General features: G+C 42.1%; 1 protein-coding gene across 1 annotated transcript in view; it reads right to left on the bottom strand.

Annotated features, from left to right (window-relative positions):
- The window catches only part of LOC124796073 (chondroitin sulfate proteoglycan 4), a 543,527-nt gene that overhangs the window by 121,403 nt on the left and 406,610 nt on the right, over window positions 1-15,514 (bottom strand). Inside the window, exons 12-13 of the mRNA XM_047260159.1 lie at window positions 14,065-14,409; window positions 9,656-10,078 (exon numbers count right to left, since the gene is read on the bottom strand). Coding sequence (XP_047116115.1) covers window positions 9,656-10,078; window positions 14,065-14,409 — 768 coding nt within the window. The remainder of the gene's footprint in view (window positions 1-9,655; window positions 10,079-14,064; window positions 14,410-15,514) is intronic.

Genomic DNA, 15,514 nt, shown 5'->3' with positions numbered 1-15,514 from the left:
CCGAATAGCTCCTTACATAAGAGCCAGAGGTGGACCAGCATGTTATTGACTTGCTCGATTTGCGAAGCTCTTTCTCTTGAATAAAACATTAAATTTTTCTGATATTGTAAGCTTTCGTTTGTCTGTACATGTTCGTGGCATTCGGATATTTTTTTATTTTTTGTCTTAGAGCGTATATTGGAACAGAAAAAAACATGCGAAGAATAGGTATAAAGACAAATGTTGATGGTGTTGAGACAGCAACCAGCCACAAATTTATTTTCAGTTCCTTTATGCAATGGGTACCGTTACCGGTTACGAATCGTTACGATTCATCTTCAGTCGGCTTTTATGCTTTCATTACAACATATGGTGTATATTTTTACAGATTAATTGTCCTAAAATACACATAATACATAATTATAAGCACGCCACAGAGATGGTTGCGTTACAGATTTTCATTGGACGTGACTTCCGTGAAATGTTGGTTTGGAGTGTCTGTTTTCATACATTCGTCAAACAGATGTGAACACATTACCACTGAATTCTTATCGTTGCAGACGCAAATTTTTCTCACTGAACACTCTGGATTTGTTACAGAAAAGATTTCTAACACGCACCACATGTTTTGATACATACAAAGTTCTTACAAACATATGAGTGTCGAAGATGCTCTGATATATCGTAACATTATGAAGATGTCCCATGTTTGGAAAAAGATCATATATTCATTTTCGCAATTGAAAATAGCAAACTTATTTAAAAAGAAAAATATCACAGTCAGCTTTTCCACAAATAAAACATTACAACAAAAAGTTATCCATGATGTAAATACCTCTAAGAGTCCCTACGGTAAATCAGAAATATACAAAATGGAATGCGCATGCCCAAAATTCTACATTGGACAGACAGGCAGAATTTTTGAAGTTAGATACAAAGAATACATTCATGCTTGACAACTTGAGCAAATCTGCATTTGCAGCCCATATTGCTGAAGAAAACCACTCAGTGTGAAACATTGAGAACAACTTAAAAATTTTACATCTAGCAGAAAAAGGAGCCACTATCAATACACACACACACACACACACACACACAAAGCACCTCAGACTACATCCTTAATGAACAAACCGGGTTAGCTAACGCCCCTCTCCTGAAACATTTTCAACAATTATTTTCCATGCTCCAAAGCAAATAATATTCCTAAGCCTGTCTGCATATCAGGTAGCAAATTTGCATGTTATTACAATTCTCATGATGCTAAATGTAAATAAATAATGTACTGTCTTACCTATACAGTACAAAAAAATGGAACAACTTTATTATTAATGTAATAGTATTCGCTCTAAAACTCACAAAACCAATGTCTCTCTGTACTAGTGTAAAGGGGGTTTCAGTTGCATTAGTGAATAAATAATCTTTTCCCAAACATGGAACATCTTCATAATGTTGCGATATATCATAGCATCTTTGACACTCATATGTTTGTAAGAACTTTGTACGTATCAAAACATGTGGTGCGTGTTAGAAATCTTTTCTGTGACAAATCCAGAGTGTTCAGTGAGAAAAATTTACGTGTGCAACGATGAGAATGCAGTGGGAATGTATTCACATCTGTTGGACGAATGTTATGAAAACAAACACTCTAAACCGACATTTCATGTTACTTACATCCAATGAAAATCTGTAACGCAACCATCTGTGTGGCGTGCTTTTAATTATGTATTATTTATATTTTAGGACAATTAATCTGTAAAAAACGCACCACATGTTGTAATGGAAGCATGAAAATCGTCTGAAGGTGAATCGTAACGATTCGAAACCGGTAACGGAACCCTTTGAATAAAGGAACTAAAAATAAATTTGTGGCTGGTTGCTGTTTCAACACCATCAACATTTGTCTTCAAATAACAACCACGATCTCCAACCATGTCATCATATGACAAAATTACAATAGGTGTAATGTTTCAAGTATGACCTCGAAAATAAAGTTATAGATTTTATTAGAATAAATTTCTTTTATTTCCGTCTGTTATAGATTTTCTTCTTCTTCTTCTTCTTCGTTTCACCCAACTTTGGGGTACGTTGAATCAATCACTTCTGTGTGTTCTGTGCCTTTCTTTTCGCCCAGTACTGTTTCATTCTTTCTGATCTTGCTTTTCTTTCCTCATCAGAGATGACAATCGTTCTTTTCTTTCTATTTTGGAGCTGGAATCCCTCTTTTCTGTCTTTGCTTATCATTTTTGCGGTCCTGTCTGTGAGCATTTTTTTCTGTGATGTGTAGTTCTCTTAAGTCTTTCTCTGTTTGGATAAACCAATTTGGTTTGGATTTTTTATTCCTGAAGTAGTCAAACATTCTTTTTGTAAGTCTATTTGGGTTCATTCTGAGAATGTGCCCATAAAACTCAATTCTTCTTTTCCTTAATGTATCCGAAAGTTTTTCTGTGGTTTTGTAGAGTGTTTCATTTTTGGTATGAATTAGTTTGTCGTTATGAAATTTGGGGCCTAAAATTTTTCTCAATATTTTTCTTTCTTTGATCTCTTAGCCTTTCAATTGGGCCATGGTTAGTGATAGATAATGTCTCAGCTGCATATAGTGCTTCTGGTTTAATGACAGTGTTGTAATGTTTTATTTTTGAATTCCATGAGAGGGACTTTTTATTATAAGTATTTTTAGTAAGCTGAAAGGCTAATTCAACTTTGTTTCTTCTTAATTCTATTGCTTTTTTCTCAAGGGCGTTCCAGCTAATCCATTCACCAACATATTTGAATTCTTTAACAATTTCGATCTTTTGGTCTCTTACTTTAAGATATTTCATTGGCTTTTTTATATTTGTGATTATTTTGGTTTTTTCAAAAGAAATTTTAAGGCCTATTTTCTCTGCTTGTTTCTGTAATTCGAGGATCTGTTCTTTGGCTTCTTCCCATGTTTCAGCTAGTAGGGCCATATCATCTGCAAATGCTAGGCAATTAACCTTGATGCCTTTGTTTTATGTTCCTAGTCGGATTCCACTATTGATTTTCTTGTTCCATTCTCTTACTATTTTTTCTAGGGCACAGTTAAATAACAATGGAGAGAATAAATTTCTTTTATTTCCGTCTGTGATCACAAAATTATTAGGTCCTTAGGCTACCGACTTCGGTCAGCGCTGACTACCTTCAGAGCTGTTTTAACAGATCTGTTTTAACGGATCTGAAGGTGATCGTCGCTGACCGAAGGCGGTTGTGCAAGGACCTAAAAATTTTGTGATCATAGACGGAAATAAAAGAAATTTATTTTGCACTTTCTGGCTCACTGTTCTGTTGTGATATAATTTTTTTTGTTTGTTTCCATCTACGTCTCAGCAGGACTGGTGCACAATGAAATCTCTGCAACACAGCACCGTAGCACGACGCTAGATTAGTCGAAGCAAAATGATGGAGTCCAGCTATAATGTGGAGTATCGCGCTGTTACTCGCTTTCTGCATTTCAAGGAGAACAACACTACAACCTGCTGTGTTGAGTTGGTGGGAGGTTACGGGAACAACGCGGCATCCCATAGCTCAGTAGTCAGGTGACGTAGACTCTTCCACTGTTGCAAAACGAAGTGGCTAACCAAAATATTGAAACAGGAGCTAGAAGAGTATGCTCTGGCGTTCGAAGGCCGCTATATACTGTAGAATTTGGAAGTCAGTCAGAGGTCAGTTTTTAACATTTTGCACTACATTTGTAACACGACAAAGATCGCCTCTTGTGGATACCACGACCACTTACCGCGACTACTCACACCCATTAAAAAATCTCGCCGAAAGCAGCAGTGGAAATGTTGCAGTGGCGTCAAGCTTACCCAGATGACATCTTCAGGCACCTCATCACCATCTGCAACTGCTGCGGTATCACCGTGACCCTGAGTCAAAGGGAGGAAGCAAGCAGCAGGAACGTGGATTCACGAAAGCCGAAACAGACGAAATACCGTCCATTATCGGGCAAGACCACGCTCTCTTCTGGGACTGCCATGGTGTGATGCTAACAGACTATACTCGCAAGGGGCAAACCGGCACAGCAGCTTACAGTCTAAATCTCCTGATTGGGTTACAGGGCGCTGTCAAGACTTTTCCAGAGTAGTACATCTGTCGGAATTAATTTCAGCGGGGCCTGGCCTCTTGCTGGTATAAGCGGCTTATCGAAGGTAGCAAACAATCACAATAACAGAGAGACGACATGCCAATCGGGTTCTTGTAATTTGTTATTTTTATGGAACACCAAGTTCATAACTTAGATATCAATCCGAAAGGCAGATCGATGCAGCTGTCAAAAATTCGCGAGCAAACAGACTTTGAGGTTTAGAAGTTTTGGTACCCGAAAATAGAGTACGTCTTTTGACAGGTCATGTGGCTCTGTGGTAATGCTTTTCTGCCGAGTGGGTAGTCTGTATTCGATTCCTCACCAATGCAGACTTTTTTTAAAAAAAGGTGCATATTCTACAAACACTTCTGTGAAGCGCAAAAAGAACAAAAATGGAAAACCATCGGTAGCGCACTAGACTGGTATCGCTAGTTGGAGTCTCGTTTCGGGCATTTTTCCGTATTTCTTTGTACTGTTCAGTTTAAATATAAATTTCAATAAATATATGCTGATTAACACAAAGGTAATTCAAAACTGTCGAAATTCAGTGTGCAGATCCGTTTTCTTTGTCTTCAAATGGCTAGTTTCGGACCAGCTGGACATTTTTGAGTTCATCTCTTATAGTTATAAAATAAACTGTCTGGAACTGAAAGTTTACTGTCATAATTCGTGAAAGTGAAATTTCAGTTCCATATTCAACAGCATACTCTGAAACTGTAACAAGTGATCTTAAGATGGGTAGCTGGCCCGAAACCAGTGTTGTGAAAATAAAGAATTCAATCTGAAGACTGAATTTGGACAGTTTTTGTTATAAATAACGATCCCGGACAATCTTTGATGACGAATATGTCTAGTTTTTATACAAAAAGCTAACTGGCATTTTTATAAAAATGCAAGTTTCTTATTTCTAATTACAAATCACACAAAACTCCAGTTTTCATTGCAAATATAAATTTTAAATTGCCAATCTCTTCTTCAAGATGGTTACTAAAGTTTGTTTCAATTAAAGAAAAACATCCCTTTTTTCTTCTTTATGTATTTCACTCTTAATAAAAATGCACATAAAAGATGCATCTCTTTCTAGGCGAGAATGAAACCCCACCGGTCCACGTGGCTGCAAGTACTCTAGCACAGCCCCATACTGTCTGTTGGATATCCGATCTCAGTTTAGCGTATTGAAGTTGAATGGAAAAACTTCAAAGTTGATTTTCTCGAGAATTTTTGAGAGCTCCATCGTATGCATTGTGTGACTGTTATTTGAGTTCTGAACTTTACATACCACCAATATAAAAAAAAATTACGGGGAACAGATTCCTGTATGGTCTCCTAGTAAGAATTTGTTACATTTCCTTTAGTTCACGTCTATGGTAACCGGTATTCTGTCATCCGACTATCGGTTTCGGACTATAATGACCATCTTCAGATCTGTTTTATAAAAACAGTCTGATGACAAAATATTTGTGGCCATACACGTGAACTAAAGAAAACTTATTCTATATTCGGGTCACTGTTTAAACCGCGACCGTGTCGCAACTTCTATAAGAATTTGTTGTCTGTCTCGCGCTGTAGCACAGAGTGCCGTAGTTTATAACCCGTACTAGTAGGAGCAAGCTAACGCAACCGGTTAGCCGTGTGGTCTAACGCACTGCGTTCCGGGCGGGAAGGCGTGCCTGTTCCCGGCACGAAACCGCCCGGCGGATTAGTGACGAGGTCCAGTGTGCCGGCCAGTCTGTGGATGGTTTTTAAGGCGGTTTTCTATCAGCCTCGGCGAAAGACTGCTGTAGCCTGTTGTGAGGTTGTGAACCACTGAGAGCTACGGCGGGGACGAAACCTCTCCGTCGTTCCTTGGTCCCCAGTTCCATACGATACAATACAGGAACAAGCTATAATATATGTTGAAAAGTTGAATAAAAGTATGACCAGTCACATTTTTATGATTATTTAGTCATGCTGCTTAGTCCATTTTCGAACAAGGCCTGGTTAAGGTTTTAATCTAACAATTCGATTGTGCGTTGCAAAGCTAACGAATATGAATGCAACAAACCAGTTTGTGGTGACTGAGGTCAAGTTTGGTCGGGAGGTAATAGTCTATTTGTAAGCTGGTGAATCCAACGAATTTGAAAACAAGAAACCTGGGCGTATTGACAATCTGTGGCTTAGCCCGAGGTCTAGCTCAGATTGAAATGTGATGGTTTGGTTGTGAGCTGACCAAGGAACAGATGTAAAAGCAAAAAACTACCTAAAGTGTCTTGGCTCCGCAGAAACGTCAGCAAATCTCTTCTCAGCACAATTGTCACCTCACAAAAGAGCTGTCTAGTGGGGTGTTTTTGCTCCATGACAATACCTCATCTCATTCCCAAGAAGACACAGTCACACATTCTGCTTCTTTGGCCTATCTTATCTCTGCTCATCCTGACTTATTCATCCGACATGATATCGAAAGACTTCTTCCTCTCTGTTCGCATTGTTTTGGAAAATGAGGACGACATGATTTTGTACCTGTACGAGGACTGTCTCAGCCAGGTCATCCACCTTTAGAATATGTCGCATTGAAGGATGAATATGTAAAGGAGGACTACTAGTGGAAAAATGCTTCTATTGGAGCACAAAAAAGGTGAATGTATTCCAGATTACTAAAAGTCTGTGACAAAAAGTAATGTACGAACGGACACATTCTACTCTCGTCAGCACCTTTCATAATTTACCCAAAACTTTTGGCATGCAAACATATTCACGTTACCCATAAACTGTAACTCGCTCACATCCATTAGTCGATGGTAGCAAGTTGCTCATACCCATCCCTTCTTTACCCTTCCACAGCTGGTTGCGTCACTCATATCAAAATATATTTATGGGCTAAAAAATTTTGGTAGTTTACTTACTTGAAATTGAAATAACTATACAGGGTGAGTCACCTAACATTACCGCTGGATGTATTTCGTAAACCACATCAAATACTGACGAATCGATTCCACAGACCGAACGTGAGGAGAGGGGCTAGTGTAATTGGTTAATACAAACCATAAAAAAATGCACGGAAGTATGTTTTATAACACAAACCTACGTTTTTCTAAATGGAACCCCGTTAGTTTTGTTAGCACATCTGAAAATATAAACAAATAAGTAATCAGTGCCGTTTGTTGCATTGTAAAATGTTAATTACATCCGGAGATATTGTAAACTAAAGTTGACGCTTGAGTAACACTCCTCCGCTGTTCGATCGTGTGTATCGGAGAGCACCGAATTACGTAGGGATCCAAAGGGAACGGTGATGGACCTTAGGTACAGAAGAGACTGGAACAGCACATTACGTCCACATGCTAACACCTTTTTATTGGTCTTTTTCGCTGACGCACATGTACATTTCCATGAGGGGTGAGGTACACGTACACACGTGGTTTCCGTTTTCAATTATGGAGTGGAATAGAGTGTGTCCCGACATGTCAGGCCAATAGATGTTCAATGTGGTGGCCATCATTTGCTGCACACAATTGCAATCTCTGGCGTAATGAATGTCGTACACGCCGCAGTACATCTGGTGTAATGTCGCCGCAGGCTGCCACAATACGTTGTTTCATATCCCCTGGGGCTGTAGGCACATCTCGGTACACATTCTCCTTTAACGTACCCCACAGAAAGAAGTCCAGAGGTGTAAGATCAGGAGAACGGGCTGGCCAATTTATGTATCCTCCACGTCCTATGAAACGCCCGTCGAACATCCTTGCGGAATGTGCAGGTGCACCATCATGCTGGTACCACATACGTCGACGCGTTTCCAGTGGGACATTTTCGAGCAACGTTGGCAGATCACTCTGTAGAAACGCGATGTATGTTGCAGCTGTTTGGGCCCCTGCAATGAAGTGAGGTCCAATGAGGTGGTCGCCAATGATTCCGCACCATACATTTACAGTACACGGTCGTTGTCGCTCTACCTGTCTGAGCCAGCGAGGATTGTCCACGGACCAGTAATGCATGTCCCGTAGATTCACTGCCCCGTGGTTTGTGAAACCCGCTTCATCGGTAAACAGGTAGAACTGCAACACATTCTCTGTTAATCCCCATTGACAGAATTGCACTCGATGATTAAAGTCATCACCATGTAATTGCTGATGTAGCGACACATGAAACGGGTGAAAGCGGTGACGATGCAGTATGCGCGTGACACTACTTCGACTCAGTCCACCGGCTCTCGCAATGTCCCGTGTACTCATGTGTGGGTTCATGGCAACAGTAGCTAACACACCAACTGCACCCGCTTCTCCTGTGACGGGCCTGTTACGGACCCGTTTGCGTGCTACGACGATACCTGTTGCATACAGTTGGCGGTAGATGTTTCGCAATGTGCGGCACGTTGGATGCTCTCTGTCCGGGTACCGTTCTGCATACACCCTGCAGGCTTCAGCTGCATTTCGTCGACACTCGCCATAGATGAGTATCATCTCCGCCTTTTCAGAGTTCGAATACACCATGGTCACAGTTCCTACAACACTACACTATCACAGACGTCTGGTAACACGGTGTACTACAGTTGGTCGGCGTGCGGAGACGAATGCAGAATAACAATAGCAGCAAGCGCTACATGCGGACACTGCGACAACTAGACCAAACCACAACAGTGCACTACAGCCATACTCGTAAACACGGTCGTCATCGTAAACATGTCCCTGCAGATGCTGCTCGCCGACCGTGGCCCGCGTTTGTTACAACACGCAACTGAAAGTCGGAGGTTTCAAGCGTCAACTTTAGGTTACAATATCTCCGGATGTAATTAACATTTTACAAAGCAACAAACGGCACTGATTAGGTATTTGTTTATATGTTCAGATGTGCTAACAAAACTAGCGTGATTCCATTTAAAAAAACATAGGTTTGTGTTAAAAAAACGTACTTCCGTGCATTTTTTTGTATGGTTTGTATTAAACAATTACACTAGCCCCTCTCCTCACGTTCGGTCTGTGGAATCGGTTCGTCAGTATTTGATGTGGTTTACGAAATATATCCAGCGGTAACGTTAGGTGAGTCACCCTGTACAATTTTACAACTCACACTGGACGTTATGTGCACAAAAATTATGTCGCACCATTTTTTACGTACGTATTACATATGTAAGAGGAGAGAAACTTTGAACCTCTGTATCTCTGAGAGGAATAAATATATCAAGAAACTTTTCAAGGTTCTTTGAGGTCGGTATCTTAGCAATATATAGTAAAAATTTCAGTCATTTGCTGCTCGTAGTCGTCTTGGAAAATGCGGCACGATTTTGTCACCCAAAAACATGGTTTGCGGGTTGTCTAGGAAACCGCCCATGAAGTAATAGGTGCCTCCGTAATTCCTTTAAGGCGCTCCGTAGACCACACATACTCCAAAGTGAACCGACCGATTTCCTCCATTTGCCTAAGGTAGAAGACATGTGTAATATTCAAGCTTCGACCCTTTACTGGAGGATAGTTACACTGAGACGATCCTTCTGTTGAGTATACAAATGGTTCCTCTTTGATGGTCGCAGCTTAATTTTTCGAAGTGATTTTATGACTCCCGCTAGTAGTTCACTAATACGTAAATTATTATTACCTCGTAGGAGATCTGCTCGCCCCAGACGTTGAGGTTGGTCTCGGCGCTGAGGTTCCACGTGCTGATGACGACGCCGCCGCCCTGCTTGACGATGACGCCGGTGTTGTTGACGATCTCGACGAAGGGCGGCGAGGCGCGCACCTCGAGGATGCCGTTGGCGTAGAACTGGCCGTCGGTGATCCAGAGGCCCACCTTGCCGTACTCGTCGCCCTCGTGCCGGAAGAGGACGCGCCGCTTGTCGAGGTCCTCCTGCGTGAACTCGAACAGCGCCTCGTTAGGACTGGCCGCCTGGAAGATGCCGCCGTTGGGGATGCCGCGGCGCGTGTACAGGATGTCGGACGGCTTGGTGTCGATGTCGGCATCCGAGTAGCGCAGATCGTCACCTGTCAGCAGCCGCTCCCCGCCCGTCACCACGCGGAACACCTGCAAGCAAAACCCACCGGCTGCGACTTCCTGCACACTCAACTCATATAAGCGAGGAGGTAATTAAAAGCGGCTAGGCATCTCACGGAAGCTTCAATAAACACGAAGACCTCCAGTCAGGACTCCTAACGATATCTGCGGACTGGAGAAGAAAATCGCGTTATTGTTAGGCAAATAATGTTCCCGAAGAACTCATGTGTGATATACGCTAGTGTCTGAAGGTTAAGCATAATCACGAAAACGAAAAGTGAAATGGTGAACAGTCAGCAAAAATCATCGTAAATATTTACGTGCGAATCCTTCTTGTTTTCATTTCAATTTATTGGCTTTCGGTTCGTGCTCATTCATCCATGTCAATACTGGAAAGACGTTATGACAGTATAAATGGTTCAAATGGCTCTATGGGACTTAACTTCTGAGGTCATCAGTAACCCTAGAACTTAGAAGTACTTAAACATAACTAACCAAAGGTCATCACACACATCCATGCCCGAGGCTGAATGCGAACCTGCGACCGTAGCGGTCGCGCGGTTCCAGACTGTAGCGCCTAGAACCGCTCGGTCACTTCGGCCGGCTATGACAGTATACTGGAGACGATTTTCTTGTCGGTTACGATGATACGAGGGTAAGGACTACAAAATATGCAGTCCCCGAGACCCCATCTGTTCGTTCTGTACATGAAATGAGTACTCTGTGGTGTGAATAGCGGCACATCCAAAGGTAAACCCAGACTCCGATTTCAAGATCCCCAGCCTCCGATTTCACAACATTTTTGCTAAAGCTAGAGGAGGTTCTTGGTTCACTTTATAGGAAATACAAAAAGTTAGTTATATGTGGTGACTTCAACATCAATTGTATAAGTGATTGTGCAAGGAAAAGGATGCTGGTAGACCTCCTTAATTCATATAATCTTATGCAAACCGTATTCTTTCCAACGAGAGTGCAAGGGAACAGTAGAACAACCATAGACAACATTTTTGCTCATTCCTCATTACTAGAAGGGCATTCTGTTAGCAAAAAGGTGAATGGCCTTTCAGATCATGATGCACAAATTTTAACTCTAAAAGATTTTTGTGCTGCAACACGTGTTAAATATAGTTATCAACTGTTTAGGAAAGGTGATCCAGTTGCTGTAGAGACCTTTGTAAACCTTATCAAGGAACAAGAGTGGCAAGATGCTTATAGCGCTGATACAGTAGATGATAAATATAATTCTTTTCTCAAGACTTTTCTCGTGCTCTTTGAAAGTGAAAGTTGCTTTCCGTTAGAACGTTCAAAACAGGGTACTAGCACAAACAGGCAGCCTGGCTGGCTGACTAGAGGGATAAGAATATCTTGTAGAACAAAGTGGCAGTTATATCAAAACGTTAGAGACAGGCTAAATCTAAATGCAGCAGCCCATTACAAACAGTATTGTAAGGTGCTTAAAAATGGTATTAGGAAGGCAAAAAGTATGTGGTATGCAGATAGAAGAGCTACGTCTCAGGATAAAATTAAAACCATATGGTCAGTCGTAAAGGAAGTGGCTGGTCTGCAGAGACAGGTCGAGGATATAGAATCAGTGCGTAGTGGGAATGTCCGCGTTACTGATAAGTCGCATATATGTACAGCATTTAATAATCACTTTCTGAATATAGCAGGTGAACTAAATAGAAACCTAGTTCCAACAGGGAATCATATAGCGCTCTTAGAAAAAAGTGTTCCGAGACTGTTACCTGAAATGCTCCTCCATGATACTGACAAGAGGGAGATTGAGTTAATAATTAAATCACTAAAGACCAAGAACTCTCATGGATATGACGGGGTATCTAGCAGAATACTGACGTATTGTTCTATGTATGTTAGCCCAGTACTTAGCCATATCTGTAACTTTTCCTTTGGGAGTGGTCGGTTTCCTGGCCGATTAAAGTACTCGGTAGTGAAGCCACTTTATAAAAAGGGAGACACGGATAATGTTGACAATTTTAGACCTATTTCTATGCCATCGGTGTTTGCTAAAGTTATCGAGAAGGTCGTATATGCAAGGTTACTGGAGCATTTAAATTCAGATAATTTGCTGTCAAATGTACAGTTTGGTTTTAGAGATGGTTTAACAACTGAAAATGCTATATTCTCTTTTCTCTGTGAGGTTTTGGACGGATTAAATAAAAGGTTGCGAACGCTAGGTGTTTTGTTTGATTTAACGAAGGCTTTTGACTGTGTTGACCGCAAAATATTACTGCAGAAGTTGGACCATTATGGAGTAAGGGGAGTAGCTTACAATTGGTTCGCCTCTTACTTTAAGAACAGAAAGCAGAAGGTAATTCTCCGCAATATTGAGAGTGGTAGTGATGCTCAGTCGCAATGGGGCACTGTTAAGTGGGGCGTTCCCCAAGGATCGGTGCAGGGGCCACTGCTGTTTCTTATTTACATAAATGATATGCCTTCTAGTATTACAGGTGATTAAAAAATATTTCTGTTTGCTGATGACACCAGCTTGGTAGTGAAGGATCTTGTGTGTAATATTGAAACAGTATCAAATAATGTAGTTCATGAAATAAGTTCATGGCTTGTGGAAAATAATTTGATGCTAAATCACAGTAAGACTCAGTTTTTACAGTTTCTAACTCACAATTCAACAAGAACCGATATTTTGATCAGACAGAATGGGCATATTATAAGCGAGACGGAACAGTTCAAGTTCCTAGGCGTTCGGACAGATAGTAAGCTGTTGTGGAAAGTCCATGTCCAGGATCTTGTTCAGAAACTAAATGCTGCTTTATTTACCATTAGAACAGCATCTGAAATAAGTGACAGTTCAACACGAAAAGTAGTCTGCTTAGCATATTTTCATTCGCTTATGTCGTATGGTATTATTTTTTGGGGTAATTCTTATGATTCAAAAAGGGTATTTTTGGCTCAAAAACGGGCGGTTCGAGCTATATGTGGTGTAAGTTCGAGAACCTCTTGTCGACCCCTATTCAATAGTCTGGGAATTCTGACATTGCCCTCACAGTATACATTTACTTTAATGTCGTTTGTTGTTAGCAATATTAGCCTATTCCCAAGAGTTAGCAGCTTTCACTCAGTTAATACTAGGCAGAAATCAAATCTGCTTGTGGAATGCACTTCCTTAACTCCTGTGCAGAAAGGAGTGCAGTATTCTGCTGCATCCATTTTCAATAAGCTACCACAAGAACTCAAAAATCTTAGCAGTAGCCCAAACTCTTTTAAGTCTAAACTGAAGAGCTTCCTCATGGCTCTCTCCTTCTATTCTGTCGAGGAGCTCCTGGAAGAGCTAAAAAATTAAGCAAATTCCAGTGTTACATTGTTGATTTTCTTTATTTAAACTTACGACTTGTCGCCTGGATATGTTTTTTATATTTCATTTTATGTATTTCTACTATCGTGTTATAATTTCATGTATTGAATCGTTCCATGACCATGGAGACTTCTCCTTAATTTGGTCCCACGGAACAATAAATAAATAAATAAATAAATAAATAGTGAATGATACTACTCTTAACTCAGTCTTTTGTTTGTCCGTTACAGGAAGCAGGTTCGAATCCTGCCTCGTGCATGGATGTGTGTGATGTCCTTAGGTTAGTTAGGTTTAAGTAGTTCTAAGTTCTAGGGGACTGATGACCTCAGATGTTAAGTCCCATACTGCTCAGAGCAATTTGAACCATTTTTTTTAACAAGGAGCAGAGTGTTGCGTCTTGATGAAGTTGACAACGTAATGCCACAAAGACGCCATTTTGACCCTGTTTTGCAACCTAGAACACTAGGCCACCTGGAAGCACGTCAGTCACAGAGGGGAGTCTCAGTAACCTTGAATGTAAAATTTTTTGTTTATTTATGGAAGCAATCATATGTTTATGACACAGTCATAACTGGTTTCGGCCATACAATGACCATCTTCAGATTCTAAAAGCGGCATTCACTGAACACATGTTCGTGCGTTGTCTTATAGCAGGGTAACAGCGCTAAAGGGTTGGGCCGCTTACCTTATCCACCGCCCTGACTGGCGTGTTGTCGTTTCGCAGCAGGACGTCCACGTGGAAGACGCCGACGTACTGGAAGTCCTCCTCCTCGCTGGAGAGCGCGACGAAGTGGAAGGAGTCGCGGCGCGTCTCCGAGTCGTCGTGCACGTAGAAGACGCGCTCTGTGAGCAGCTCGCGCGACGAGAACCAGTTGGTGGCCTCGCGCAGCGTCTGCACCATGCCGACATCCATCACGTCCAGACGGCCGTGCCGCGGGCCGTGCGTCACGTTGTACAGCAGCTGCGTGATGCCCGCCGTCTCCAGGTCCAGGTGTGTGCGCAGCACAGGCTCGCGCCCGCCCTCCGTCACCTGCGCACGTGGTACCGCTGTTCCACTACCACATCCCAAACAACGCTCCTTATTGATACCGCTGCCTCGTATTGCATCGCCTAATCCAGGCAAGTTTAAGAGGGCAATTACTGTTTGCAATACGTCCAACTGATCTAGTGTACGCTGTTCTAACTTGATAGTTGGTCAAATGCACCAACGCCCGCCCCTCATCGAACTTGTGGGCAGGAGCGGGTGGCGTATGCTACAAGCCAGACGACCATCTACACCTACATACATACTCCGCAATCCGCCGTATGGTGCGTGGTGGAGGGTACCTCGTACCACAACTAGCATCTTCTCTCCCCGTTCCACTCCCAAGCAGAACGAGGGAAAAATGACTGCCTAAATGCCTTTGTACGAGCTCTAATCTCTCTTACCTTATCTTTGTGGTCTTTCCGCGAAATATAAATTGGCGGCAGTAAAATTGTACTGCAGTCAGCCTCAAATACTGGTTCTCTAAATTTCCTCAGTAGCGATTCACGGAAAGAACGCCTCCTTTCCTCCAGAGACTCCCACCCGAGTTCCTGAAGCATTTCCGTAACACTCGCGTGTTGATCAAACCTACCAGTAACAAATCTAGCAGCCCGCCTCTGAATTGCTTCTCTGACCTCCTTTTTCCCGGCCTAGTGCAGCAATTCGACGTGACATGGACTTAACCAGGCGTCTGAAGTCCACTGCAGAGATATTGGGGCATGGTGCCTCTACAACCATCCATAACTGCGAAAAGTGATGTTGCGGGATTTTGTTCACGAAGTGACCTCTCGATTATGTCCTATAAATGTTCGATGGGATTCATGTCGGGTGATCTGGGTGGCCAAATCATTCGCTCAGAGTACCCCGATTGTACTTCAAACAAGTTGCCAACATCTGTGGCCCACTGACATGTTTGGGAGTCGATCGAGGTGGCGCAATAGCACAATGGACTCGCATTCGAGATAGCACAATGGACTCTCATTCGAGATGACAACAGTTGAAACTGGCGTCCGGCCATCCCGTTTTAGGTTTTCCGTGATTTCCCAAGATCTCTTCAGGCAAACGCCGGGATGGTTCCTCTGATACCTCGTGGCCGTTTCATTTCTCATCC

Source organism: Schistocerca piceifrons, chromosome 4 (assembly GCF_021461385.2).
Source record: "Schistocerca piceifrons isolate TAMUIC-IGC-003096 chromosome 4, iqSchPice1.1, whole genome shotgun sequence".
NCBI classification, from domain to species: Eukaryota; Metazoa; Arthropoda; class Insecta; order Orthoptera; family Acrididae; genus Schistocerca; species Schistocerca piceifrons.
The sequence above is the reverse complement of the archived record's forward strand: the minus strand, read 5'-3'. Positions and strand labels throughout refer to the sequence as shown.